A 24,986-nucleotide genomic window follows, 5' to 3' on the forward strand; every position below is an offset into this window, starting at 1 on the left:
TGGTTGGGCGCTGAGCATTGGGTTGGTTGGGTTGCGAGGGAGGGAGGGTGTGGAGGGTCAATGGGTGCGGGTGGGTGGAAGTGGACGGCAAGCTGCGACGAGAGAAGGAGAGAGAGCCTACATACCTTTTGAACCTTCTTTTCTACGGAGGGGGCCAGCTGTTGTGCTGACGGAGAGCGAGGGCGGTTTATGCGAGGGACAGGCGAGGGACACGGTTGCGTAGGATAATAGGATTCCCCGTTCTAGCAGCGACGGGGTCAGGCTACCTACGTACAGGTGGAGCGTGTGTGGCCCCCATCTGACGTCGCGCCCCAGTGGGACTCCCCGCCTTAGACCGCGTCAGTCACGCGTTGTCCACACCCACTCACAAAGGGGAGAGAGCGCAGGTCCGACAAAAGAGTACACGTCTCCGCTATCCAGCAGTCAGCATATCCCGAGTGCAAGATTCTATAATGATTTAAAATAAAAGAAACCCCTGTCTGGTACTACCGTAGACACAGATACTATAAAAAAGAAGAAGCAAAGCACCCGACTTTAAATGGGCAAAGACACACAAGGGTGGACCTAAACAGACCGTGTGTGTCCCAAGCATCCATCACACACAGCACCCTACAACTTCGCCCCAGCCTTCTTCTGATTCGGCGCAACCGGCGCATTCCCCTTGTCATCCCCCCTCGGCACCCCCAAATCAATCAGCTTCTCAAACGCTGCCGCAAAGTCTTTGAAGAACACATCCTTGTCCTGCGCGTACTCTTTAGCAATCTTGGCGAATTCAGGGTCGCGGATCACGGCCATGTCTGCGGGAAGCATCATCAGCTCGTCGTCTTCGTCGGTGTATTGAACCGGGCCGTCCCATTCTTTTTTGCGCCAGGTGAGGCCGGTGAGGAGCTTGAAGTATTGGTTGGAGAAGCGGGTGGGTGTGTGTGTCCATGCTGTGAATAGGAAGGGGGCGACTATGAGCACCGGTTCGCGCACACAAGGGTAAGCACACAACCATCCAAAAAGTGCAGTTTACTCACGTCCTTCGTAACCAGAACGGTCGGCATGGCACCTCCCCAAAGCATGGGCTCCGACAAGCGCAACAATCTCCCTGTCGTCGAACCCCATCCGGTAAAAGATCTGCCTGACATGGTCCTGCCCCAGGGCAGCATCAGGCAACCTTCCATTTGGCGGGACATCGTGCGCAGTCAATTTCTTAGGGTCCTTGTCGGACCTTCCGGGCTTCCAGTTGATGGTAGGCCCACCCATCTCCTCAATCGCCGTGGCACCCGCAAGCGTCCACAGGTCAGCGTACGAGATCCACGGGTGTTTCTGCTTGATGGGCTCCAGGAAGGCGCGGGCGTGCTCCAAGCCGGCGTTGGCGCCGTCTGCTACCTCCGGGTCGAAACGCATCGTGGCGCCGTTGGAACCGCCCGTGCGTGTCTTTTTGTCGTAGGTGCCCGAGGCGTGCCATGCGAGGCGGACAAAGATGGGGCCGAGGGAACCGTCATCGTAGTCGGGCTTGTCGAGGATGGACGCAATGTCCTTCTTTACGGCGGCGTAGTCTCCTTTGGGGCTCATGGTTGTGATAGTTCTAGCTAACGCGATAGGTAGGGGGAAGAAGAGGAGGTTGGAATTGAGTTGGTCGGAAAATACGTGGAGAATGGAGACTGCCTTCTCCGCTTTTGACCGTGCAATACGGCTTAAATTTCGCGGTCCTCCAACCACCGTATCGCCGGTTGTTATTGTGCCGTTATGCCGTATATAGCAGGTACTGCCTTTTACTGCTGTTTTCCGCCTTTCTGTTTTTAGCTTCCCACGCGAGATGTTTACGCTCCTTCCCCCCGTATGGCGAACCGAATACTAGAGCCTCCCTCGTCCAGCCCCCGCCTACTTCTGTCGTCTGCACCTACACATGGCCGAGCGATCTCTCCTCTCGTCAACTTACCTTTTGTTGCGAGTACTTTTTGGCAAAAGCGAGCGGGGGGCTCTTTCGGGGGGTCTTAACTTGAATGAGTCCCTCGCGAGAATCCGGAAGCTGCTCCCGGAGAGAGAGAGAGAACGAGTGCTGTGCCCTTGTGACTGGTGTAACAGCGCCGTTTAATAATCCCGCTCGGCTGTTTGTAACGGCGTGTGCCTTTCACATGTCAGGCGGTGCAGATAAAACAGACGCGCACGTGATCCGCGAATAAACTTCCGTAAACAGCCCATAGGAGAGCCCCCTCTGGAGAGCAATCTTGCCCCGTCGTGAACCCACTCAACGTTAACCGTCTCCGTGAATCCGTCGAATTCTGAGCACAAACCTTTTCGATCTTGGCAAACCGGGCGGCGAGGGTCGGCTCGTTCGCCACTCATTTCCGAACAGTTTCTGTTGGAGGCGCTGAACCTAGAGGAACGGAGTGGATGAAACGAATGTGTATTTGCATGGAATCCATTGCGGTACATAGGATATGTATGTGATGCCGTGATGCTAATGATGTAAACTGATATCTATACGTGGAACATATCCAGACTATGTTCCAGCAAATGAAGGGTGATGATGATGACGTCTATGTAAGTCTACGGGCCCTGGAAAACCCTCTAACAGCCTTCCCCTCGACTAGCTCAGTACCAAACGTTGACGTCCACGTTAGCGGGCAGCCAGAAGTCTCCGTTGGGGGTCGAGTACTTTGCCGTGTACGACACATGGGGGTCGTGCTGACCATTGGCCGCAACGTCACGGGTCGGGATCGCAAAGGTGAACAGATGTTCCTTGATATCCCACTTCTGTGCCGGGGTGTCTTTCCACGTCTTCCAGCCGTCCGCGGACCACCGCACAGTGAGGCTCTCCGGGCGGACGTCCTGGCCGTCAAACACCCACGCACGGACCGCGCCGTGGAGGACGACCTTCCCGTTCTCGCTCTCGACCTTGCCGCCGATCGCCGCGATGGGCTTGGCGGGCGTGCCCTGTGCAAGACTGCCGTAGTTATTGACGGGATCCCACACGCGGGGCGCCGCGTCGAAGGAGGCGTAGGCCGAGAGGGAAAAGTCGTAGAAGCGGTTCCCGTCGCCGAACGCGTACGCGTTGTCGCCGGCGTCGATGTTGAGGTTCCACAGCTCGAAGCCGTTGTCGAGCGCGCGGACGTAGGCGGCCGCGGTCTCGTTGTTGGAGGCCCAGTTGTCCTTGGTCCAGCGGACGCCGACGGTCTTCTTGTACGCCTTGTTGCGGACCGCGACGTCGACGGAGATCTTGTAGGCGTGCACGCAGGTGTAGCGGAAGCAGGAGACGGTGGTGTCGTCGACGGTGGATTTGACGATGGACACGTCGGCGTCGGGGCGCACGTTGTACGGGTAGTCGAAGGCGGCGGCGGGCGCGGCGGACACGGCCGAGGCGAGGAGGGCCGCGGCACACGCGAAGACCTTGGTGGAGATGAACATCGTGGAGGGGTTGTTGGGTGGCGTAGGGTGGTGTTTGGGGGTGGGCGAGATGTTGGAAAAGGGGAGAGGCACACCCTCTCCCTCCTTTTATAGCCCGGAAATGTCTTTCGCCTTCCCACGTACACTTCCAGCGGCGGCACTGCACTCACCGGAACGCATCGATGGACCGGCAGCACTCAACGTGCTCTACGAGTATCTCACCCCATCATCTGCATACTCCTTCTCCCAACCCCGCCGTTCTCTCCATATCGTATGCATATCATCCTTTTCTTTTCCTTCCGCACACCTCATCGATCTCCTTGTAGCACCGCAACGCCATTCAGTTATGACCGCCGCTTCAGCTGCGAAGTTCAAGCCCCAGATATCCAGTCCGCCCGTAGCCGCCGTCATTCACGCCGCCCCATCATCTACGCGGGCGTTATCGATGAGAATGGCGTAGCATGTTCGGGCATCCTACACCAGAGTGGAAACCATTCTTTGTTTGCAAATGTATTTTGGTGTATAAATTGGCGCTCGTTCGGGCACAAAAAAATGTTGTCCACTCTGGTGTAGGGAACCCCCGCTCTGAAGGCCACGCCGCCACTACTCAACGGGGGCGTCCCAGACACGAACGACGAGCGAGGGGAACACGTTCATCGTCGTACGCAGCTGGTGGGGGTGTGCACCGACGAACTACTGTACCTGTTCTCGCTCCTAAGCGCAGGACGAAAACAAAAAAAAATGGAACAGTGTACTCACCGACGATTCCGGACAATCTTGCACACCGTCCCCGGATCTCCCAGGATCTCCCTATTCTCATAACCGCCTAGCACGCCGCAATGGTCATTCCACATCACCATCCACCCCCGAAGACCGCCCCGTGATATCCGCACAACTCCGTTCTTTTAATGAGCGTAATTTGACGACTGGGAGGTTGGCGCCATGTCGCCATTTCGTGATGAATGTTGATTATGCCGAACTGAATCGGGCGGGGGTGGCATGAATGCCCCCATTTTTTCCGAGGGGGCCGCCCCGATGAGGGTGGGGATCGGGGGTGAGGCTTGCGGCGCGGGCGGGCTACTACTAATCTCCAAGCCGTCGAACGCCTACGCACGCTCGAAAGTCGTCCGGGCGGGGCGCACGGTCGGCGGTAGGCGCCCCCAACCGCCCATCTCTGCTGATAATCATCTCCGCTGGTCGATATGGAGATCGAGGCTTTGCGGCTCCGGAAACGCGGCAGGTCTCGAAGCGCAGCCTGGCCTATTTATCGATGGCTCCGCAACACCTTTATGGTCGGAGGTGATTGATTGCTGATTACGAGCGAACGCGTCCAACTTTTCTTTTTTTTTGGGGTGACGGACAACGCGCCGACGCGACCCCGACACGCCTGCTTTCTGCGCACCCATTCAGCAGAAACCATTATTGCCGAGACGTTCAAGAACGTCTCGATGACTTGCGAAAGGGCGCAGGATGGGAGACGGCCCGTGCGCTCGTCCCCCCCTCTGCTATGCTCGATGGGTGTGTCCTTTCCCTCGATGGCGGTCGGTTGCTCGAGTCTGTGATGGATTCAACGACAAAGCCAGCGGGGCTCGCATCAAATGGGGTGGGAGATTCCCAAAGTATGTCCTTTTTTTGACCAGTGATATATATGCAGAGCTATGTACAGAGGGTGTGGGTGGGGTGTATTTACAAGACCCGTCCAGTGGGAATGCGTAGAATGTACAGATATGGCCGCGGTCTCTTGAAGAGTCGGACGGGGGTAAAAAGCGCTGGACAGATGTGAAAGGAAGGAGATGGGGGGGAGGCTTTACAACTATGTTACATTTGAGGGGGTGGGGGTGAGGTAAGGAGGAGGAATCTACTCGTCATCCTCGTCCTCGTCGTCGGCGTCGTCGGCCTCGGCCTCTTGGCGGGTTTCGAGCGCGGCGGCGGTTTCGGCGTTGGTTGCGGCTTCACCGGCGGCGGGTGCGGCGACTTCACCAGCGGCGGGTGCTGCGACTTCACCACCAGCCGCAGGGGCAGCCGTAGCAGCAGCTGTCTCAGCGCCCGCAGCGGTAGCCGTAGCCGCCCCCTGGGTAACGGGCACACACCCACCAAACGGACCCGCCCTCGCGGGGTTCCTGCACCTCACGAGACACATATTGCCGGCGGCGCCACCGGCACACTTCAACGCGGCGGGCATCTGCACGACCAGCGGCTGGTCGGTCAGCTGCGTGGCGCGGTTGTTGCCGCGCCGGCCGGGGAGGTTGGTGGTGATCTGCGCGGCCTGGAAGTTGTCGCCCGTGCCGCTCTGGTCGACCTCGCATGTGTATGGGCCGGCTCCGTCGCCGTTGATCTGGTGCACGGTCAGTTCGAGCGGTTGCCCCGCGGCGACTTCGGGGAGCCCCCCGAGTTCCTGCGTGAGCGCCGCGACGCCGGCGGCGATGTCGTTGGTCCCGCCGGCGAGCGTGCGGCCGCAGGCGGATGCTCTACCGGAGGCAATGTCGCGGTCGCGGATGATGGAGGTGTCTTGTTGGAAGGGGTTGCGGCCTTTGCCGTCGCGGGGGGTGGCGGGATCTATGCCGAGGGCGCGGCCGGCGGGGCCAGCGACGCCTTTCGCGCCGATGATGGCGCCGTGGGCTGCGACGTGGGTGATGGTGAGCGCGCAGAAGGCGGTGAGAGAGAGGGCTGCTGATGCGAACTTCATTTTTGCTGTTGGTTTGGTGTCGAAGGTTGAAGAGGGAGTGGAAGAGCGCAGAAGCTGCTTGCTTGCTTGTTGTTTGCTTGCTTGTTGTGTGTCTGGAATGAAAAAAACGAGACGGACCTGCTCAATTCCACCCCCAGCTTAAATAGACCAAAAATCCCTGCTCAACCCCCTGTAACTCGGAAGAGGAAAAAAGAGAGACAGCCATGCGCCAACAGCACATCACGTCCCCCCCCCCCCCCCCCCCCCCCCCATACGCACCCATGCATAAAGTGGCTCCGGCCTTGTCTCCTCTGCATCCCACACAAGTGGCACACAATGGACCCCCCCTTACTCACTGGGCGTCTCCGTCGCAACACAACCCCCCATTGCCCACTCACGCACGTCACGGCCTTGCAACTCCGTAACGGGTGACTTCGGAGTAATACCGCACGGGGGGTGAGTGGTGTAAGAGCGTATACGAAGCCGTGGATAAATGAATGTACCGGGCGGAGGTGCCACTGTTGGGGTTAGAGAAGTGCATGGCAACCAAGTTCTTTCTTTGGGTCTTCTGTAACAGTTGGGGCGGTGGCGATGGGAAGTAGAAGAGCTGTGTGGGAGGAATAGCGTCCGAGAAGTGGCTGCAGTAAATTAATACGTACAGCGTTCAGGGACGACTCCTTGGAGGGTAATGCCGTTTTGGGTCTATGGAACGTTTGATGTTCTCATAAAGGACTGTCAGTTGAAGTGGCAGGGGCGCGACGGGAGTGAGCAGTGTCAAACACCCGTCACTCCTGGCGCTTAATTAACGGGATGACGTACGCGCTGACCCATCCATCTCCACCTCGCGATCGTCTTATTCCAATGGAATGAATCTACACACAACGTCTGCGTAAAGGTGATGCTTTGGAAAAGTGTATTCCACAACTACCGCTCTAAACCCCCTCACCGACACGCCTCCCCAGCCCTCCATATCCGTCTCCTACGCGTCTTGCGTCGTCTACCTCCATGCACATGTGCGTGCATACTGCTACTACTAGCCCCGGTCTCAGTGGCACGTGTCGCTTCCCACCCTGCATCCCCCGGCCCCCTCCCGCTTTCCCTACCCGTTCCACCACCACCCGCTTCTTCCTCCTCCTCATCCACACAGCTACACACTTCCTCCTCCTCCCCGCTCCTGTCCCCCCCATCATCGCCCTTATCATCATCATCACTGCTAGAAGAACCAGAGGATTCCGAGTCGGTGTCGGTGACTGCAGCCGGGTCCCCGTCCCGCGACACGGCGACCGCGTCGAGGTGGCCGAGGATGTCCCAGCAGTGGCGCCAGGGGGAGAGGCGGCGGCGGCCTGTTGGTGGTGCTGCCGGGGCTGTTGTTGAGGAGGATGATGATGCACCTGGCGGTGGGGGGTAACCGTTGATGGGGTCGCCTACGGATGCTACGCGTAGGCCTGGGGTGGTTGAGGGCGATAGTGCCGGGATCATTGTGGGTTGCGACGATTCGAGTCCGGTGGTATTCGAGGGAGCAGAGTCAGAGGAGGAGGAGGAAAGTTTGAGCTCCCCGTTAGCGTCCAGACGCTCGCTCAACATCTTATCCAGCTCATCCATCATGCGCTGGACCATGGTGCTCGGGTTATCTTCATCGTCTTCAGCTCCCCCCATGCCCGCCTGTCCAGACCCAGTAGCATCCGCTCTCAAATGTCTATGGCGGTTGGGTCGTGGAAGCAGAGGAGCGTATATATGCGGGGACGCGCGCATGGGCGGCGGAGGCGGCGGGCGACGGTGGATCGAGAAGGTGCGAGACAGGGAACTCGTGGGCGCCAAGTTGCTGTCTCCGTCTTCGTCGTCCGCGTGTGCAGATGCAGCCGGTGGTGAAGAGTACGTCAGCAGCCTATTCCTCGGTAAGGACATCACTCCCGCCCGTTCCGCCAGCGACAACCGTCTGAACGCGTCGGCACGGCCTCGTTGGCGACGGCGCCGTAAATCGTACTGGTTTCGCCCGGCGAGGTCGGATGGGAAGGGTCTGAAGTGTCTTGCGTAGTTCATGAACGATGGGAAGGATGGGAAGGTTGTTTGGGCGAGGACGTCGATGAGGGATTCGTCGAGCGTCCATCTGTTGCTCCTGCTGCGGTGGGCGTGCGCGTGGGAGCGGCGCCGGGTGCTTCGACTGAACAGGCCGCGACGGCGGTGGGGGAGGTATCGGCGGATGTTACGACGCGCGCGGTTTGAGTGCGGGGTTGGGGTATAGAATGCGTGTGATGCTGAGGGTGAGGATGTGAAGCCGTGCAGGTAGGAAGAGATGGCGGCGCGGGTGGAGGAGATCGGTTGCACGCCCTGAGCGAGGACGGAGGACGGGCCTGGCATTGAGAACTCGGAGGTGAGCACGCCGGCTAGGTCGATGTCCATGGGATCCTCCTCATCCGAGTCGCCTGCGTTGAGGACATTTTCCAGCGCGTCGTCGGCTGCCCCTCCGTCGTCGTTTTCGGCTGGATCGTCGATACTCTCGATATCATCCTCAATCTGACCATCGTCTTCGTCACTTTCGCTGTCGCTCTCGCTATCTTCAAATCCTTCCATTTCTTCCTCCTCCTCCGCGTCATCTACATCGTCAAGACCGGCCTCGCGCCTTTGCCTCAGCCTCTCTGGGTCATGACTACTGTCCTCATCCTCTTCCGAATGATGATCGCTGGCCCTAGCCCATTCGCGTAGATTCTCGTCCGACGGAAGCGACACTCTCCTCACAACGATGCTAGCCTCATCGCGCATGCTACCCTCCTCATCGTTCAAACCAGCACCATCGTGGGAATTAGCAGCGGCATCAAAGGACCCGTCGACCAGCCAAGACCTCCAGTTTGCGCGCCGTGGCGTCAGCGGCTCTTGTCGTTGCTGTTGCTGCTGCGCGTCCAAGGGCGATCTTGATGACGACGCCGCAGGGTTCCTGTTGGGGCTGGTGGTCCCCCACCACCTCCGGTTATACGATAAGAAGTCGTTTGGGGCCGAGACGTATTCGAGGAGTGATGAGTACGCAGGTGGGCCCCACGCCACAGAAGACGCAGACGAGGAAGAGTGTGGGAACGCCCCAGCTGACGGCCTAGCCGACCCGCCTGCTGCCGTTCCTGGATCTGCAGTGGTGGAAGTAGGACGAGAGTTATTGCCAGTCCTGCTAGCGGCGGTGGTATTGTTGTTGGCCCCGTTGCGAGAGTGACTCCCAAAGATGCGGTCGTATGATTCGAGGTCGGTGAGGAAACGACGGAATGCGGCGTCTGGGGAGGAGTCTCGCGGGTTGTTGCTGCTGCGGCCGTTACTGTTTCTTCTGCCACCGCCCAGGCTTGAGGACGAAGCTACGGAGGGCATCGCTCTGGGAGGCCTCCTGTGTGGGGTATGCTATGTGGGTGGTGTTTTGGCGTGTTGGACTGTCGTGGGCAGCTGTGTTGTTGGTTCTTGCGAGGACCCGAGGCCTCTTGTTCAGCTTCAACGGGCTCCACTCCTCACGCTTCGCCATTCTCCGCCCGACGTGATCTATATCCTGGATACATATTTAGACACACACCGCCTCGGAAGGTCCTCCTCCCTCTCCATCTCATCCTCACCCGCAATGTCCGTCGTCGTCAACTGGAACGGCAACCGCTTCGACGTGCCCTTCCCCGAAGCTGTCTCCGCCGCTGCCCGCGAGGGAAACATCTCCAATCGCGACGCTTGGGCAAAGAAGGTCACGCTCGGTGACTTGCTCGCAAAATGCTCGCAGGGGAGCAAGGTGCCCATCTCGAGCATCAAGCTCCTGCACTCTGGATGTAAGTTACAGCTTAGGTATAACCTTTGCTGGAAGCGCTGAGCCGGTTTTGGGCAGAGGTTTTGTGGCGGACATACTGGTTTCGCATCCGGAGGGCGATCTCGGTTTTCTGTCTTTAACAAGTCTGATTGATATCTTTCTTCCTTTCCCCTCCCCATAGCTGTCATGAAAGACCCCAACATGTCCCTGGCCCAGTATGGGATCCGTACCGGCTCCAAGATCATGATGATCGGGGATAACTCCGTAAGTTCGGCAAACCGCATATCTTACAATCTTAGTCTCACTCCGTGCATGGGCCAACGATCAATGATTTCATCCTTATAGGCGCCCTTACGTCCCCCGCCTGAAGCCCACCACCGTCCTACTTCCGGAACCCGCGGCGGGCACGGCGGCCATGCTCCCCAAAATCATCAACACTCGCACGCTCAGCAACCTGCCCACGGCGGAGGAGGTACTCGCCAACCTCAACCCCAATCCCGCCAACCGCCGACTCCCCAGCCACCCAGCACCAGCTCCCCGGCCCCGTCTTCACGCTCCGGAACACCGCAACAAGATCAGAACAAACCCCCAGCAGTCGACATGAAAAACGAAGACAGCGTCGTGAACCTCATCGACTTCCACATGGACTACATCACAACCACCGTGATGCCCATCGTCGAGGAGTATGTCGCGAAAGCTACCGAATACCTCGAGACGGGCGATATCACCACCACGGATACGGCCTCGCGGCCCGCGTCCGCCGAATCCGGCACCACACCTAATGCGCCTAAGAAATTGGCGGATTTGCACGCTAAAGCCGCGGAATTGCTCTTGCAGCGATTGCTGAAGATCGATGCTGTTGAGCTGGAACCTGGGTTTGACAGGGCCCGTTCGCGGAGGAGGGAGGCTGTGCGGTTTGTGCAGGGGCAACTCGATAAGATTGATGGGATTAAGGAGCGCGTCAAGGCTGCGGTTGCTAGCAAGAAGGGGTTATTGTAGATGAGATTCCGCATATGGAGGCCAGCTCATCTTTTGTGAGGCAAGTCGGCGGAAGAAGACACGCTGATGTCCATGGAGGAAGGGCTTCGATAGGATTATTCGAAGAAGATCAATCCACGCCGACGATTGTGGAAGGTTAAGAAATATAAATAAGTATAGATGGGAATCGCCGATTGAAAATATGCCGTCCGAAATAAATAGACGTAGTTACGCCCCACATGTCTGTGTCCACTTGACCACCTCACCGACCACAACCCCCCCCATCAGTCCCTTCTCAAAATCCTCTCCAACTCCTCATCATCCTCCAATATCCCCATCCCACACCCCATTTTCCCACTACCATCCTGCGTCGCCGCTTCACCACCCGTCGTGGGGAGGGTAGCCGTCGCATCCAACGAGAGTCCCGAGGATGATGATGAGGATGAGGAGGACGCGTGGATCGCAGAACATTCGGCAGCGAGCAAAGCTGCCAATTCCTCGTTTTGGATTTTCTGGCGAGACTTGTAATCTGCGTGGCGGCCTTTAAAGAGTCCTACGTGAGTTTGAAGGCGGGGGGTGGGGGGGGGGGGGGCCGTGGTCAGTAAAACAAGTCCCAGGGTGTGATGATGTGTCGGGGGCGGGGAGAAAACGGCCTGGGACAGCACGCCTCCAGCGCCTGTTCCCCCGTCCCCGGCTGCAAACTGTCACTCACCCCGATGCACAACCACCTCGCCCAACCGCCTCTTCCCCTCCGCCAGCCCGCGCACGCGTTCCTCAATCGTCCCCTGCGCGACCAACCGATACACAACCACACTCTTCGTCTGCCCGATCCGATGCACGCGGTCCTGCGCCTGCAGGTCCATCTGCGGGTTCCAGTCCGAGTCGAAGATGATGACCGTGTCGGCTGAGGTCACGTTGATCCCGAGGCCGCCGGCGCGGGTTGTGAGGAGGAAGAGGGGGATCGATGGGTGGGATTCGAAACGGGTGATCTGCGTGTGCAGGGGGAGGCTTGTTAACATCGAGATGACAATGTCTGCGGTGGGGGGGGAGGGAGGGGGGGGCTTTGCATTTAACGGGCAGATAACATATCCAATCACACAATTACCTCATCCCTCCGCAAAAGCACATCCGTGGCCCCATCCAGCCGACAATACTCCCACCCCATGACCTCCTCACACCACCGTCCGACGAGATCCAGCACGCGGGTCATCTGGCTGAACAGCAGCACACGGTGGCCGCGCTCAAAGAGGTTCGGGAGCAGCTTGTGCAGGATCAGCATCTTGCCGGAGGTGGAGACGATGCCCGGGGGGGTTGTGGGGAGGGATCTAGGCGGGATTGCGGTTTTGTCACCGGTGGTGGAATGTGGACTAGGCGTGGCATACGGCGGTTGGGGATCGAGCGCGACGTCGAGGTTGAAGAGGTACGGGTGGTTGCAGATTTTGCGAAGCTGGACGACGGGGGATTGCAGGTTTTGGGCTCGGAGAGCGATGTCTGTGCCGAAATCCAGAAAAAGAAGTTGCGGCCCCATTCAATACCGTCCGGGATTTCCCAGCTCTCACACCCAGCTCACAACACACAGACAGACAGACACACACACACGAAACGTACCAACAACCCGATCCTTATCCCCATCCCTGCCATTCGGCACACCCACCACCACACCCCGCTCTTTTTCCTCTCTCTCCTCTTCCCCATCCTCATCTTCCTCCCCTTCCCCTTCCCCCTCACTATCACTCTCCACCTCCCCCTCCAACCCATCTTCAATCAACTCCCTATAACTCCCCCTCACCACCCGTTTCCTCTTCCCAATTCCCACAGGCGCCGCGGTGATATCTTTTCCTGACCCGAGGAGAATGGCTTTGATGGTTTCGCGCAGCTCGCCTTTGAGTGTTGCGGCATAGAGTCGTTTCTGGAGGGGGGTTAGGGGGGCGTGGAGGATGTATTCGCGTTTGGGGGGGAGGGAGAGTTCGACTGGCGGAGATGAGGGGCGGTGAGGGAGGGTTTGACACACACAGACACGCACGTTGATTGTTTTTTTTCGTTTACCTTCAGTTTTGATCCTACGCAAAAGGAACGGTTTCAGAATCTCGTGCAGCTGCGTGACAAACTCCGTCTCGAGCTGCCGCTGCAGGATCTCCTTTTGCGTTACGGAGGTTGTGAGTTGCGTCATGTCGTCGCCAAAGTCGAAGCTGGGGGGATGAAAAAGTCGGCGTGTAAATGCCAGATTTCTCTATGTTCTGAGACAACGAGTTAAAGTGGGAAGGCCTTTACCATTGCTCGAAAGCAGACCGATCAGAAAAGATATCCGGCTGTACGAAATTGAGCAATGACCAGAGTTCGCTTAGGTTGTTCTGCAAAAAGTGTCATAATCAGTCCCTTTCAGACCCTCGCTTTACAGACTCCCGATCCCACCCCGTATTACACACCTGTATAGGCGTCCCCGTCAACAACAACCGATTCGCGCTCCGATAACTCTTCAACTCCCTAATCAGCTTACAATCCAGGTTCTTCAGCCGATGTCCTTCGTCCACAATCACATACACCCATTTGAGCAGCTGGAGGTGGTTCTTGTCCCGCATGCAGATCTCGTAGGTTGTTACGATGATGGGAAAGGGTGTGGTGGAGCTGGGGGAGAGGCGGTTGCGCCGGAGGTAGTCGCGCTCTTCTTTGGGGCCGTGGTAGAGGAGGACGGGGATCGTTGGAGCGAATCTGGATAGCAACCATCATCATTTGGACTTGGGGGCTCGTATTTCTTTTCTTCTTGAAGGGTTTGAACGGGGCATACCTTTCAAACTCGCTCACCCAGTTAACCAGCGTCGACAACGGCACCACGATCAAAAACGGGCCGCGGGTGCCAACCTCCCACAGATGCGCCAGGAACGCAATCACCTGCAGCGTCTTGCCCAATCCCATCTCGTCCGCCAAAATCCCGTTCAGGCCGTTCTCGTACAGGCTGATCAGCCACTCCATGCCGACGAGCTGGTACTCGCGCATTTCACCGCCGGTGACGAGGGTGGGTTGCCGTGTTGTGCGGGGAGGTGGGAGCGGTTCGGGGGCGGGGGTGGGAGGCGGGTTGAGTGGTTTTTGGCGTTTGGATGATGTCGTCCGCTGTGGACGGAAGTTTGAGCTGACCTCAACCATTGAGCTTTCCTCGGCAAAATGAAAAGTCCTACACTCACGGTCTCAGCAGCAGCCTTCCGCTTCCCCCGTCGTCCGCCCCTGTCTTTCCGCACCATCACCCTCGCAGGCGGCTCGATGTCTCCATCCATATCCTCCTCCACCAAAGCCTTGGCCCCAACGTCGTCTGCTCCACCACCCACCTCGACATCGCCACCTCCATCGCCACCCTCACCCAAAATACAAAAGCCGTTCCTCAACTCCTCCTGCCGCTTCTCCAAGTCACGGGCGAGGAAGGTGGAATACAGGTTGGCTCGTTTCAGTAGGATATCGATACGGGCTTTGTGATGCGGGAGGAGAAGGTCGGCGCCTGCGGGGCCTTCTTTACCGTTCTAGTTGGGGGCAGCCACCCAATAGGGCTATTGAGCTGGGTTCCTTCTATTTCTCCTGCATGGGGATGAGGACTTACGATGAACGCGTCGCCATCGGCACCGGCACCCAGCATATCGAAGGTGTGCGGAGATCGATCGGAAAAGGGGACTAAACTTCAACCAGGGGCCTAAACCGGTCCGACCGACAGAGGACAAGCGACAACGGCCTACAGATTTGCGTCAATACACAACAGCGAGGGCCATTCGTTCTGCAGAAGCAGCTGGACCTTGGACCTTTCGCACTTGCACCCTGCTCAGACAGGCGGGCACACCTTTTTGTAGCCCTTCTGTACCACCATTTCACACTCCCCAGCATTCACTCCCTGACATTCACGATTTTTTGACACCTCGACCAGAGCGACGGCATGCTCTCAGACAGACTGACAGCAAAGGCGATTATCACCAGAGACATTCCCGTTTCTCTGGACATTTGCTCAAAAGTCATTTTCAGTCCTTGCGGCGGGTCAGACAACTAACTCTCTCGAAGCTGTCGCCGTAATTAATCTAGATCGAGCGCCGAAACCCCACGCTCTCGATTCTCTCAGACAGGAAAGAAGGAAAATATCGGAGTCTCTAATAGAAAGCACGCATCTGATCTCTCGACCAATCGATACCTCCTTCAGAAAAGACTGCCTATTTGCTCGCAGGCGGCATGGAAGCAGCTGACCCCTGTAGGATGGAGGGTCCCCGCATGAAAGCTACGCCTTTGGTAATATTGATTAATAGTATTTATAGTATGTGGGTTATAGTGATTCAATGTATATGAATACAGAATAACTTGCCGGTTAACCGTCGGATGCCAGCGACCGCTCCCTTTTATAAAGGATTTCGCAAAAGTCTGTGCAACATCAGATGTGGCGGAGAGTGGCTTGCGCGCCACGCCTCCCGTACAGTACTGTACTTTAACGTACGCTACAGTCACTCCTCGGAAATAAATCAGCGACTGCGGCAAAGCCAAATTCACGTGAGTTATCGACATTGATTTCAATAGAGGGGGCGCCCATCTCTCGGGGTTCTTTTTCCAAAACTCAGGATCCAATCATCTGGGCTCTCTGCTTATGGGAAATACTATTACGGAGCTGTTTTTGATCAACAACGAATAATACAATTCTGTCTCTCTGCTGCTCTCTCCGCTGCGACGGATCCATGTAGCACCATCCCAAACAAAAGATCGCGCAAGCAATAAACAAGTCTATTCCTATATGTCTAGAGAGGAGACTAGTCTACCCTTCCTCGCGCAACGGGATTCTACACTATGCAATAGGTAAAGAAGCTCAGAAATTCACACCTACGACCCCGATGCATGTCCCGATGCTTGTCCCCTCCTGCTCCTTGCAAAGCTGTCCGCGCTCGTGATAAGTCCCTCGTTCGTTCGTCATTCGGCTCCCGTTCTCGTTACTACAGTAGGATGCCAAAACGGACGTTACGACGGGCGCGTCGAAATTGACGGCATTTGGGCTACTACCTAGGTTAGTAGTCGCGGCTGGCCGGCCCCCGGTCAACCACGCAATGGCTAGACGGCAGCCGGTGACTTCTGCTGGTCACAAAGATTTATTGACCGCGTCCATGCCGTCGTAACGTCCGTTTTGGCATCCTACTGTAATACTGTTAAGGCTTCCAAAACAATCATCAATAAATGAATCCGTTGATCCAGCATGTAGGACCCACCTGTTCAGAGGCTATACCCCTTCATGTGGTGGGACATTCTCCTCGTCTCCCTCGGCAAGAATCTTCTTTCGGTTCGTGGCCATCGTTTCTTGCCCCCCCACTTTCGAGTTCCTCGAGTGCCTCGCGCTTCTTCGCAAACCACTTCAACACCTTGTAGTCCTGCATCCCTGTCTCCCGCGATATCGGCTCAGGCTGTTCACGGGTTGGCAGCTGTGTTTCCATGAATAGCGTCTCCAGGGCCTCATCGTGCTTTTGTTTCTGGCTTTTCTCTTTGACTTTGACTTTGGCTTTCTTGGTAGGGCGAGGGGCCTTGGTTGGAGGGGCTCTCCAAACTTTCTTAGCCTCGTCGAGACCCTTTGCGACAGCCAGCCATCTCTCGCACTTCTCGTCGTCCAGCCCATGCGCACGGATCAAATGGTACTTCAAGTCTCCCCAAGTTCGCATGCGGTTTCTCGCATTGCACCTTTGTCCGCGTACCCGTTGCACAGTTTCGTGTTCCGCGTCATCATCGACCAGTACGCGGCAAATGAACGGTTCAACATCCTTACTCGTGTCATTTGCGTCTCCACTGCCGCCAACGGGGGTGTCCATGCTCGAGATGGTGTTTGAGAAGGTCCGGGCTTTCATAGGAGATGTTGCAGCCATGGTGGGGGGAGGGGTGCAGTTTGGCGGAGCCGATGACGGGTGTACCGGGTGTTGGGAGCAAATGATCGGGTAGGGCATGCGCTCGGATGCATTCGGTGATAGCTTCTTTCGTACGACCTCCCCCTCAACGCTGCAGCCCATTCTTGTATATCAACATGGGAGAGTGCGGCCGCCACGTCACCCCGTTGCTTCTGCATGCCGAGAAAAGAGTTGACCCCAACCAACGCCACCCGCAAATTACCCCTCCGTGTGGCCGTAGGAAATAAGACGGTTGTCAGCAATAATGTGGCAATCGCCGATGCGGTCGAAATTGAGCGACCATGGCAATCCCCCCCCTCCACGCTCCCAGCACGTTCGTGATTGCACAACGGTATCGACTGTTTACGGCAAGCGTGATGTAGTGCGATACACTCGCCCCTTCCCCCAACCGATGAAGGCGGGCGTCTTAATCCATTTGCTCTTACCTTCAGATGTCTAACACCACACCACACCGAAGCCCTTGTAGGACAGGACCCTGAAAGGAAATGTTCAACCTTTCACCTTTGAATGTGAACCTCCCGCCGACTTTGCAGATCTCTTCAGTCAGTGGTGATGCAAGCAGCGAGTTGGGAAGCTCGACGAAGATCGTGGGAAAATATCGTATCGACGGCTTCCTGGGAAAATATCGTATCGCCATGGCCATTGGAAGTAAAACATACAGGGGTTGCGGGGGAAAAAAAGCGCGGCACTTTGACGGCGCTTTGACGGCGCCCCTCCAAGACAGCCACCTAGGCACACACCTTTGGCGGCGGGCGGTATATGTTGCAAACGAGGGGAACGATCCGCTATCGGCGCGTAGGCTCCTGTAAACGCGGAGGTGAAGTGTGAGGTTGGAACACAACCAGCGACTGACGTTGACGGACACGCTACCTTTATCGGCGGCCATGGTGCTTGCTGTGCTCTCTGTCGTCGAGCTGGGCGTGCGTATATGTACTGTATGTATATATGCCCCGAGGAAGCGGATGGGAGGTGGGGCGTGCGGTTGACATCCATGCGGTGGGAACGTAGTTTCAGGATGTACTTGACCTCGGCCATTGTCAATGTTGCGCCGAGTTGGTCGAGTACGGTCTCAACCGAGTGTAAAGTTTCCTCAAGACGACTAGGTTTCCCGCTACGGATTGTTGATGTTTGAATTGTTGATGGAATTGGTGTTGGGAAGTGGTGAATTGGTGAAAGAGAGTGAATTGGCAAAGGAGATGTATTGGTGTTTGAATGGTTGATGGTTATAGAACGGGATGGACGGTTGTCGTTGCAACTCGTTCTAGCAGCTCAAAGAACAACCCGACCTCATGATAGCTTTTGATAATGTTACACGCAGTGCAAGCAATGCGCAGATTGATCAAATCGCTGTATGGGCGGCCTGCTTCCAATCGCTCGAGTGTAATGGATGGGGTCGTATCCATCCACTGCCTCGTGATTTGCAGCGTCCGATGGCAATAACAGCACCTCCCATCCCCTATACGCCATAGATAGCTGATAACGTCTGCCATCTGCGTTGTGAGCTAGAAAGACAGTTCGTACGTCTGTGTTAGACATTCCGATAGATGGCGTCAAGGACTCGAACAACAAAGGTGCAAAATACTCCATACCTTTCGGTCGTCCCTGGTCGCTAGTACCTGCATCCGCATGTCTGGGGAGCTTGCGTACAGCTGTGGATTTCCATTTCACGGGCAGTTTTGAACCCACGGCCGCAGTCACAATGATGAGGGCGGTCCGCATCGCATAAATGGCTGAGCAGGTGAGCATTCCGTGGTCGGGGCCACCAGTACTCTCTGCCGCATAAGCTGCATCCCCAAAGCGTGTGTTGTGTCACGATGATTTGGAACCTTCAAAAATGCTGCCTAAATGAGGATATCCCAGGATGAGGATGAGTGTGTATATATATGTGGGCACGACACTGAACGATGTAACCAGCGCGGATGTCAGCGTACCATTGAACAACCTCACGGCATCTTCACAGGCGCGTTTGTCTTCATACGTGAGTCGGGCGTGGTTTCTTCCCCGCGCTCTAGATCTGGTCAGCAGCTTGAGGCCCCTCGCGGGTTTCTTGAGGGCTCCGAGTCTCCATTGAAACCGAGACTCCTGCATGCACAGTCGATACCCCCTTCCTCCTCCTGTTCGACACCGTCAGCGCAATCGATCGTCTGTTCGTCATCGTCGTCGTCCCCATCGTTCTCGTCCTCGTGACGGTCTTCATGCATGTGCAGGTCGTGGTTGCGCTGGCCCTCCGTCTCGTCGGTCTCCACTCTCCCACGGACCCTGGGCAAGTGATCCCGGTAGTGTGCCTTTGTGAACTCTTCATAGGAGTGGAAATCGTCGGCGTACTCGCACTTTCGGCAGACAATGTGGACAACTTGCAGTGGTGGTGGGAGCCGCCCATAATTCCTTTCGCATGCTCGCACGTGCCGAAAGAGGTTGTGGTGGCGAAGGGTTCCTACCTCCTTTCGGCAGTCGGGCACTGGGCATTGCAAGTTGCCCAGGTCCATAGATTCCTACCACGAGCGCGAGTGGAAATGGCTTTGCTTGCGCTGGACAACCGATGGCATGCAACTTGCGTAGCAACGGAACATATGCACTTGAAATTGAACCCGATCCCGATCGCGTAGTCGTACTCGAACTCATCGTCAGTGCCCCCGATCGCGTCTCCGCCATGGTCCTCTTCGACTAATCCAGCACCACCGCGCAAGGAGGCCTCCCAAGTGATCCCGCCGCGAAGAGTTTCTAGAGTCCCTCCAGCTAACAACGAAACTCCAAGCCCTCACAGCTCTCCCAATCCGGCGCCCTGAAAATTATCCGCGCCAAAGCCGGTGCCTGCGACATCCTTCTGCTGTAGCGATGCCTCTCCAGCGGTTCGTGGAAGAGACCGGCGCCCCGTGGGGAATGTGGGCAACACGTCGCACTTCGGAGGCCGCGCGAGAGGTAGCACGCGGCTGCAGGGTCGGGATTCCGGCGTGGAGAGGCATCGCTACAGCAGAAGCATGTCGCAGACAGCGGCTTTGGCGGTCGCGGGGACTTTCAGATCTGCACGGCGCATGATCTCGCACCCGTTGTGAGGGGGTGTGTTTGGGATTCCGAAGGGGGTTTGAGGAGGAGAAGGGTTTAAGGCCGCGTGTAAGGTGTTTGTGAAGGGGTGGAGGAGGGAGAAGATGCGGCGGAGAGAGGGGGGCCGCGGATGTCCCGTTTGGGAGCCTTCTGTGGGTTTGCGTGGATAGGCGGGGTCGGGGGAGGATTCCGCTGTGGGTCAGTGGCCAAATGTCAGGCTCACACTCATCACGGATATATCGTTGGCCCGGTACTCGAAAAAACTTTGAGTGCTCGCCAGCCGATGCAGAACAATATGACGACACGAGTACGAAAACCGCTCATTGTTTTCTGGGTCCTTCCTATGCTTTTCAACCTCTCGACCGCTGGAAAGGCCGTTGCGCGCCAAGTGGTGCTTGTGCTTTGGTGCCCGCAGGTTCGCGGAGGCCGTGACGTCTGGGCTGAGGTGCTAGTGGGGAGCCAGGTTTGACGAGAGGGGGTTCTGCAACAAAATCAGAGGTCACCGGCTGTTGCAACACCCCAAACCCGCACTCCCTCGGCTAGCCTCAGTTTGCGCACTCTGTAGCGAGACGGCGGCCTTATACTAGTTGAGAATTTGTAGCCCAGCCCCCTCTATTACGTACCTCAAGTTCTTGTTGCGGTCGTGGGGCTGGTCGTGGGGGATGCCCATTAAGGGCGAAGCCGCGCTGCCGGCCGGTTGTGCCCTCAACTCCAGCCTCAACTCCCACGACGCCGCCTGCGGCCTTCTGTGAACAATATCATATTTGGAAGTTCTTGGTTGTTGGCTTTCGTGCGAAGACAGAGCCCACGAATTTCAAAAAGTTCGCTATCATAGAGACATTCAGTTCACCATGTCCCCTATGATGCGCCCATGTCCGTCTCAGGGTCTATAAAAGACGGGACGGTCGACGTCCACGGCTCCTCCAGTTCTGTCCAAGATTCAGTCAGGCATAGTGACGTCCAAGACCGTCTCGTCTACATAACACTCCCCTCCATTCCCGCAAGGGACCGTAATCCCTCCCAGAAATGACCCTGACCACCACTGCAGCGCCCGGCCAGCTGCCCTCGCGACAGCCGAACCAGCCGTTCTTTCAGCTTCAACGACCGGGCACGGGCATGGACGTTGACCGGGCAGGAGATCACCGTGCCGAGAAGCCACCGAAGCCGGCCACACCGCCGCCTGTGCTCGAGCCCGTCACCGACGACGGCTCTATGCTGAAGTTTAATGACCGCGTTTGGAGGTTCGGGGGTAGTGGAGAGACCACCGGCTCGTCTGTCTGAATCCGCATCACGACCACCCCGCTCCCTTACTCCGGACCCTTGATTTGCATATTGTATACATAGTTCCCATCCCACAATCCCTTGCCAGAATCCAAAAATGCACACCAATTCAGATCGTTTCGTTCGTTTCTTGGCACAATCGGCCGGCGGTCAAAATTATATTCGACAAAATAATACAAAGGCTAAAAGAGTAGAATTTACAAAATTGTATAAGCGCACGGAAGAGCACGAGCGCTGCTGGCGGGTGATATGTGTGAGTGATGTGATGGCTGGGGTTGGTTTCGCAGAGAAACGACAGCGGGTGCTTAGAATCAATTGTTCGATTTTCGCGGTGACGAAGGTGTTATGGTTTTGCGTCAGACGGAGGCGGGATTGAGGTCATGATGGCGAGGGGTATTGGTTGGATGCGGCGCCGATGTTGAATTTGGGATATGCGGGCGGGAGTTGCGTGATGGATGCGCTTTTGGTGCTTAGTACTTGAGGATGACTGCAATAGGGAAAAGACGTTAAAAATCGTTGATTAATGTTAAATCACATGTTAATAACAAAATAGATCTCTCTGACCCGCCGGTAGCGATACACCAGCAACGACAAAAGTAAGTTGGTATCTCAAATATATTCACTCAAAGTACAACGATGTACTTTACACCCCATATCTAATCAACGTCCTCCATGCGCGACTGTAACAGCAGCTTCTCACGTCTCATACAAAGTTCGTCTCCTCAACGTCCCCTCTACGTCCCCTTTAGAACCTACGTGTTCTTATCGGGGCAAGACACAGCGTTGTGGCCTGTGCCCTTCTTCCCGCACGACCCGCATTTGCGTGCTTGTGGGCGGGCTGTACGTTTACTCGAACTGGGCCCCTCATTTACGTCCTCCGAGTCAGCCCGCACACGTTTCGACATCCCGTGCGTCACGCCAACGTTGGGTTTGCCAACCTTACCGGTGTGGTACACACGTTCCTTGCCAGGGGTGTGATACGCGACGTCGTGTTCCGCCATTCCTGAACGAGTCTCATTCCTGAACACGCACTTGATACCGTTGACCGTCTTGTCGCAATGAAACTTGCATTGGCGCTCGTGCATCGGCAGGTGGGTCAACATGTGGGTCATGAGTGAAGTCAAACATTTCTCCCTTCTCGCGGACGTAAGAGCAAGGTTATCTGCGATTTTTTGGAAAAAGGGATTAGACTAAAGGGACGGGCGCGGGCAACTGGCATGCACTACTCACCATCACGAACGAACTTTGGTGCCGGTGGGCTGTGCCAACAGTGTACGTTGCCAGCTGATGTGTCACGTGCAGGGAATGGGCAGGCCAAACCCCACGGGTTCTTGCACCTCACGTCTTGGCCGTAGATCCCCAATTCGATCCCGGATTCGACATTGGGGGCGATAGGGAGCAGTACGCTGAACTCACAATCGGCAGCAACGTAGCCCCCGATTGTCCGTGCGGTGACCTTGAGTGTAGTAGGACCAGCTGACGTCCCAGCCGGTACGTTCCACCAAATGCCATTTTCGGTGACGTCGAACGCTGCGAGCACCTCAAATACGACGTCGAACAGCGAGGACGTGTCGACCGGAGGCATAGTGACGCGCTCGGCCGGAGGAATGAGCCTTTGGCCTGCCCAGTAAAGATCCTCATGACGTTCTTCGGCCTGACGTTTGAGAAACATGCGCCTACGTTCACGATCAGCCATAAGCTGCTTCCGGTCGTCACCGACGATTTCACGGTCGGCCAGCATGTTATGAGCGTCCATCCATTCCTCGTCGGCGGCGTAGATCTTCTCCAGCTCTTCGGTGGATATGGGCGGGCACGGCGCGCTGCCACGTGTGTTCCACAAAGACGAGGGGCTTTCCTGGTACACGTTGCCGTCGCTGACCAGATCGCCGTTGAGTTCATCCGAGAGTGATCGGGCAGGTAGTCGCGTGTGACGGTAGAGCCAATAACGTGAGCGACGTAGGCTTGAAGATCGTCGGCCTTCATGCCGCTCTTCTTGGCGGCCTCGATCCATCCTCGTCTGTTTGACTTCATGGAAACGTAGCAAGGCTGCAGGCAGGCGGACGTGGCAAGTTCCTTGAGCAAACGACTCGCGACGTATGTCGATAGAGGTGAGTTTGCAGCACCCGCGCGCACCCAAGGGCTCACATCGACGACGACCTGTGGGGGGTTGGATGGAGGAGGTCAAAGACCGTCGGTGCACGCAGTTTGCATGCAAACCCACCTGCCACTCTTCGCACTCTGGCCGCAACGTAAAGTCTCCCGAGTTGAGGACGTCCCGCCACGGGCGCAAAAACATGCCTCGAAGGATGAATGAGATCGTCAGGAGGGTACCCAATGACGTCCAATGCTCTTGGTCAAAGTCGATGCTGAACTTGAGCTGGACATTGGCGTCGCGAATCGTGTGGCCTTTGATGAACTCGATTACGATGCAACCACCAACGTAAGGCGAACCGTTGGGCAGACGTTTCAAGGCAAACTCCACATTGCGAGCACGTAGTCCGCCAATCGCACGTTGGGTAATAGTCACCATGGTCCTTGGTAAGGTGGAGACATTAATCATGGTGTGCAAGGGGGCCCAATCAATACTCTGGTTTGCTGATCCATACCATGAGGGGACCGTCGACTAAAAAGTCACGTAACTGAAAAGCGAGTCGTTCTTGCTCGGCGTCATTGGCAGGTCTGTAACCGTCACGTAAGGAGACGGAACTTGGCCGCAGTCCGTAGCAGTGCGACATTGACTGCATCACGGCAGTCATCAACGTCCGCACGCGGTCCTCTCTGTTCACATCTTTGTCCTTGACGATGCATTGCGCTGTCTTCATCAAGAGACGGTGTTCTTGAGCTCCCAACGGCTTGCACCGAGTTACAGGTTTTCCAAAGCCCTTGTCTTGCGACTTGAGCAGCATAAGGTGGTCGATGGCCTTGCCGGTCACGATGGTAACGTCGTGCACGTCCTTGATCGCGTAAGACAGCACCTCTATTAGGAGAGAGAGGGCGATGAGATGGACGGTTCGACAACCCTCTGAAACAAGCTTTAGCAGGGGCCCGATCGATGAACGCACCCGGATGGTATTCCTTAGGGTCTTGTAACCGTACCGGCGCACTTGTCCTCCCCCGGCGCTCGGCTTCTTCTCCTCGTACAACGTCCGCGCAAACTCAAAGAGGTCGTCCTCGCTGTCCTTGACGTCGTCCCATGCGCACTCATGGCCTGGGGCACGACCAAGCCCCACGCGTGCAAACGATTTCCACGTCTCAAGGACGCGGTCTAGTTGCAGTTGGTACGTGACAGCCCACTTGTTGCGTTTCAACAGCATGTGGACCTTTTCACGTCGAGCCTTGAGCTCCTCACGTTCTTGTGCAGATCGCGCAGGCTGGAGGGCATCACGTTCTTCAGCTGATAAATGGGACTTCCGACAGACGTACTGACCGCGTGCGTTCGTTCGTTTGGCCTTGTAGGCGGCGAGGCGTTCGGCGACCGTCAACGGGGTGCTGGTGGCGGCCGAAGGGCGACAATCCTTGACATGATGGGGGATGGGGTTAGATTTTAAATGACTGCACTTGGGTGTCACGGCCTGGATACGCACATCTGCTTCTTCCACCACAGCTTCTTCAACGTTCTCCAAGACGTCGGCGGCCGCGTCTAAGAGCTCATCTTCATCATCGTCTTCGATCGCCGCCAACTCATGTGCGCCGAGCATGTTTTTTTGCCGTGAAGGGTGGTGACTGTGCTTTTGCTGTGCTTCGTAGTCTGATTTTCCCACGCTGATTTGATTTGGCAAATATGCAGAACAGCGATCGGCGCGGACGTTCCCCTCGTTTGCAATATATACCGCCCGCCGCCAAAGGTGTGTGCCTAGGTAGGTGGCTGTCTTGGAGGGGCGCCGCGCTTTTTTTTCCCCCGCAACCCCTGTATGTTTTACTTCCAATGGCCATGGCGATACGATATTTTCCCAGGGGAACGTCCGCTATCGGCGCGTAGGCT

General features: G+C 56.6%; 10 protein-coding genes across 10 annotated transcripts; 2 read left to right on the top strand and 8 right to left on the bottom strand.

Moving 5' to 3' along the window:
• Nucleotides 1-431: 431 nt before the first annotated feature.
• On the bottom strand, nucleotides 432-2,034 carry EV422DRAFT_522402 (heme peroxidase). The gene is made up of 2 exons (XM_053069818.1): nucleotides 1,020-2,034; nucleotides 432-932 (listed from the first exon to the last, which is right to left on the bottom strand). The coding sequence occupies exons 1-2, from the start codon at nucleotides 1,558-1,560 to the stop codon at nucleotides 610-612; spliced, it is 864 nt and encodes a 287-aa protein (XP_052927034.1). The 5' UTR covers nucleotides 1,561-2,034; the 3' UTR covers nucleotides 432-609.
• A 199-nt stretch (nucleotides 2,035-2,233) lies between these two features.
• EV422DRAFT_381197 (uncharacterized protein) lies at nucleotides 2,234-3,663 on the top strand. Its single transcript, XM_053066778.1, has 2 exons — nucleotides 2,234-2,418; nucleotides 2,491-3,663. Exons 1-2 carry the CDS (start codon nucleotides 2,383-2,385, stop codon nucleotides 3,487-3,489), a joined length of 1,035 nt encoding a protein of 344 aa, XP_052927035.1. The 5' UTR covers nucleotides 2,234-2,382; the 3' UTR covers nucleotides 3,490-3,663.
• Nucleotides 3,664-4,970: 1,307 nt separating this feature from the next.
• EV422DRAFT_522409 (uncharacterized protein) lies at nucleotides 4,971-6,287 on the bottom strand. Its single transcript, XM_053069819.1, has one exon. It carries the CDS (start codon nucleotides 6,059-6,061, stop codon nucleotides 5,234-5,236), a length of 828 nt encoding a protein of 275 aa, XP_052927036.1. The 5' UTR covers nucleotides 6,062-6,287; the 3' UTR covers nucleotides 4,971-5,233.
• Nucleotides 6,288-6,982: 695 nt separating this feature from the next.
• Nucleotides 6,983-9,388, bottom strand: EV422DRAFT_504931 (uncharacterized protein; the record flags this gene model as incomplete). Its single annotated transcript, XM_053068457.1, has 1 exon — nucleotides 6,983-9,388. The coding sequence occupies one exon, from the start codon at nucleotides 9,386-9,388 to the stop codon at nucleotides 6,983-6,985; it is 2,406 nt and encodes an 801-aa protein (XP_052927037.1).
• Nucleotides 9,389-9,768: 380 nt separating this feature from the next.
• EV422DRAFT_585359 (uncharacterized protein) lies at nucleotides 9,769-10,802 on the top strand (the record flags this gene model as incomplete). Its single annotated transcript, XM_053073445.1, has 2 exons — nucleotides 9,769-10,067; nucleotides 10,323-10,802. Exons 1-2 carry the CDS (start codon nucleotides 9,990-9,992, stop codon nucleotides 10,800-10,802), a joined length of 558 nt encoding a protein of 185 aa, XP_052927038.1. The 5' UTR covers nucleotides 9,769-9,989.
• Nucleotides 10,803-11,065: 263 nt separating this feature from the next.
• Nucleotides 11,066-14,403, bottom strand: EV422DRAFT_565716 (SNF2 family N-terminal domain-containing protein; the record flags this gene model as incomplete). The annotated part of the gene is made up of 10 exons (XM_053072357.1): nucleotides 11,066-11,322; nucleotides 11,494-11,770; nucleotides 11,887-12,272; nucleotides 12,390-12,752; nucleotides 12,828-12,970; nucleotides 13,053-13,132; nucleotides 13,208-13,490; nucleotides 13,567-13,889; nucleotides 13,961-14,290; nucleotides 14,368-14,403. 10 exons carry the CDS (start codon nucleotides 14,401-14,403, stop codon nucleotides 11,066-11,068), a joined length of 2,478 nt encoding a protein of 825 aa, XP_052927039.1.
• A 1,502-nt stretch (nucleotides 14,404-15,905) lies between these two features.
• EV422DRAFT_381458 (uncharacterized protein) lies at nucleotides 15,906-16,974 on the bottom strand. Its single transcript, XM_053066779.1, has one exon. It carries the CDS (start codon nucleotides 16,781-16,783, stop codon nucleotides 16,019-16,021), a length of 765 nt encoding a protein of 254 aa, XP_052927040.1. The 5' UTR covers nucleotides 16,784-16,974; the 3' UTR covers nucleotides 15,906-16,018.
• Nucleotides 16,975-17,839: 865 nt separating this feature from the next.
• On the bottom strand, nucleotides 17,840-18,518 carry EV422DRAFT_381494 (uncharacterized protein). Its single transcript, XM_053066782.1, has one exon. It carries the CDS (start codon nucleotides 18,425-18,427, stop codon nucleotides 17,990-17,992), a length of 438 nt encoding a protein of 145 aa, XP_052927041.1. The 5' UTR covers nucleotides 18,428-18,518; the 3' UTR covers nucleotides 17,840-17,989.
• Nucleotides 18,519-22,229: 3,711 nt separating this feature from the next.
• Nucleotides 22,230-23,769, bottom strand: EV422DRAFT_381488 (uncharacterized protein). Its single transcript, XM_053066781.1, has 3 exons — nucleotides 23,611-23,769; nucleotides 23,226-23,538; nucleotides 22,230-23,161 (listed from the first exon to the last, which is right to left on the bottom strand). The coding sequence occupies exons 2-3, from the start codon at nucleotides 23,532-23,534 to the stop codon at nucleotides 22,343-22,345; spliced, it is 1,128 nt and encodes a 375-aa protein (XP_052927042.1). The 5' UTR covers nucleotides 23,535-23,538; nucleotides 23,611-23,769; the 3' UTR covers nucleotides 22,230-22,342.
• EV422DRAFT_381463 (uncharacterized protein) lies at nucleotides 23,471-24,848 on the bottom strand. The gene is made up of 4 exons (XM_053066780.1): nucleotides 24,589-24,848; nucleotides 24,067-24,519; nucleotides 23,611-23,981; nucleotides 23,471-23,538 (listed from the first exon to the last, which is right to left on the bottom strand). Exons 1-3 carry the CDS (start codon nucleotides 24,700-24,702, stop codon nucleotides 23,934-23,936), a joined length of 615 nt encoding a protein of 204 aa, XP_052927043.1. The 5' UTR covers nucleotides 24,703-24,848; the 3' UTR covers nucleotides 23,471-23,538; nucleotides 23,611-23,933.
• Nucleotides 24,849-24,986: the final 138 nt, after the last annotated feature.

Source organism: Fimicolochytrium jonesii (assembly GCF_025526975.1).
Source record: "Fimicolochytrium jonesii strain JEL569 chromosome Unknown EV422scaffold_6, whole genome shotgun sequence".
Classification (NCBI taxonomy): domain Eukaryota; kingdom Fungi; phylum Chytridiomycota; class Chytridiomycetes; order Spizellomycetales; family Powellomycetaceae; genus Fimicolochytrium; species Fimicolochytrium jonesii.

Coding starts and splice junctions, on each gene's coding strand:
- EV422DRAFT_381488 (XM_053066781.1), bottom strand. CDS start 23,534: ATGGTGACTATTACCCAACGTGCGATTGGCGGACTACGTGCTCGCAAT. Junction 23,162..23,225: donor CAGAGTGCGAAGAGTGGCAG/GTGGGTTTGCAT, acceptor AACCCCCCACAG/GTCGTCGTCGATGTGAGCCC.
- EV422DRAFT_381463 (XM_053066780.1), bottom strand. CDS start 24,702: ATGCTCGGCGCACATGAGTTGGCGGCGATCGAAGACGATGATGAAGAT. Junction 24,520..24,588: donor CTGTGGTGGAAGAAGCAGAT/GTGCGTATCCAG, acceptor CATCATGTCAAG/GATTGTCGCCCTTCGGCCGC. Junction 23,982..24,066: donor CCCTAAGGAATACCATCCGG/GTGCGTTCATCG, acceptor CTCTCCTAATAG/AGGTGCTGTCTTACGCGATC.
- EV422DRAFT_522409 (XM_053069819.1), bottom strand. CDS start 6,061: ATGAAGTTCGCATCAGCAGCCCTCTCTCTCACCGCCTTCTGCGCGCTC.
- EV422DRAFT_381197 (XM_053066778.1), top strand. CDS start 2,383: ATGAAACGAATGTGTATTTGCATGGAATCCATTGCG. Junction 2,419..2,490: donor TTTGCATGGAATCCATTGCG/GTACATAGGATA, acceptor GAACATATCCAG/ACTATGTTCCAGCAAATGAA.
- EV422DRAFT_522402 (XM_053069818.1), bottom strand. CDS start 1,560: ATGAGCCCCAAAGGAGACTACGCCGCCGTAAAGAAGGACATTGCGTCC. Junction 933..1,019: donor CCGTTCTGGTTACGAAGGAC/GTGAGTAAACTG, acceptor TCCTATTCACAG/CATGGACACACACACCCACC.
- EV422DRAFT_381494 (XM_053066782.1), bottom strand. CDS start 18,427: ATGCTCACCTGCTCAGCCATTTATGCGATGCGGACCGCCCTCATCATT.
- EV422DRAFT_381458 (XM_053066779.1), bottom strand. CDS start 16,783: ATGGGCTGCAGCGTTGAGGGGGAGGTCGTACGAAAGAAGCTATCACCG.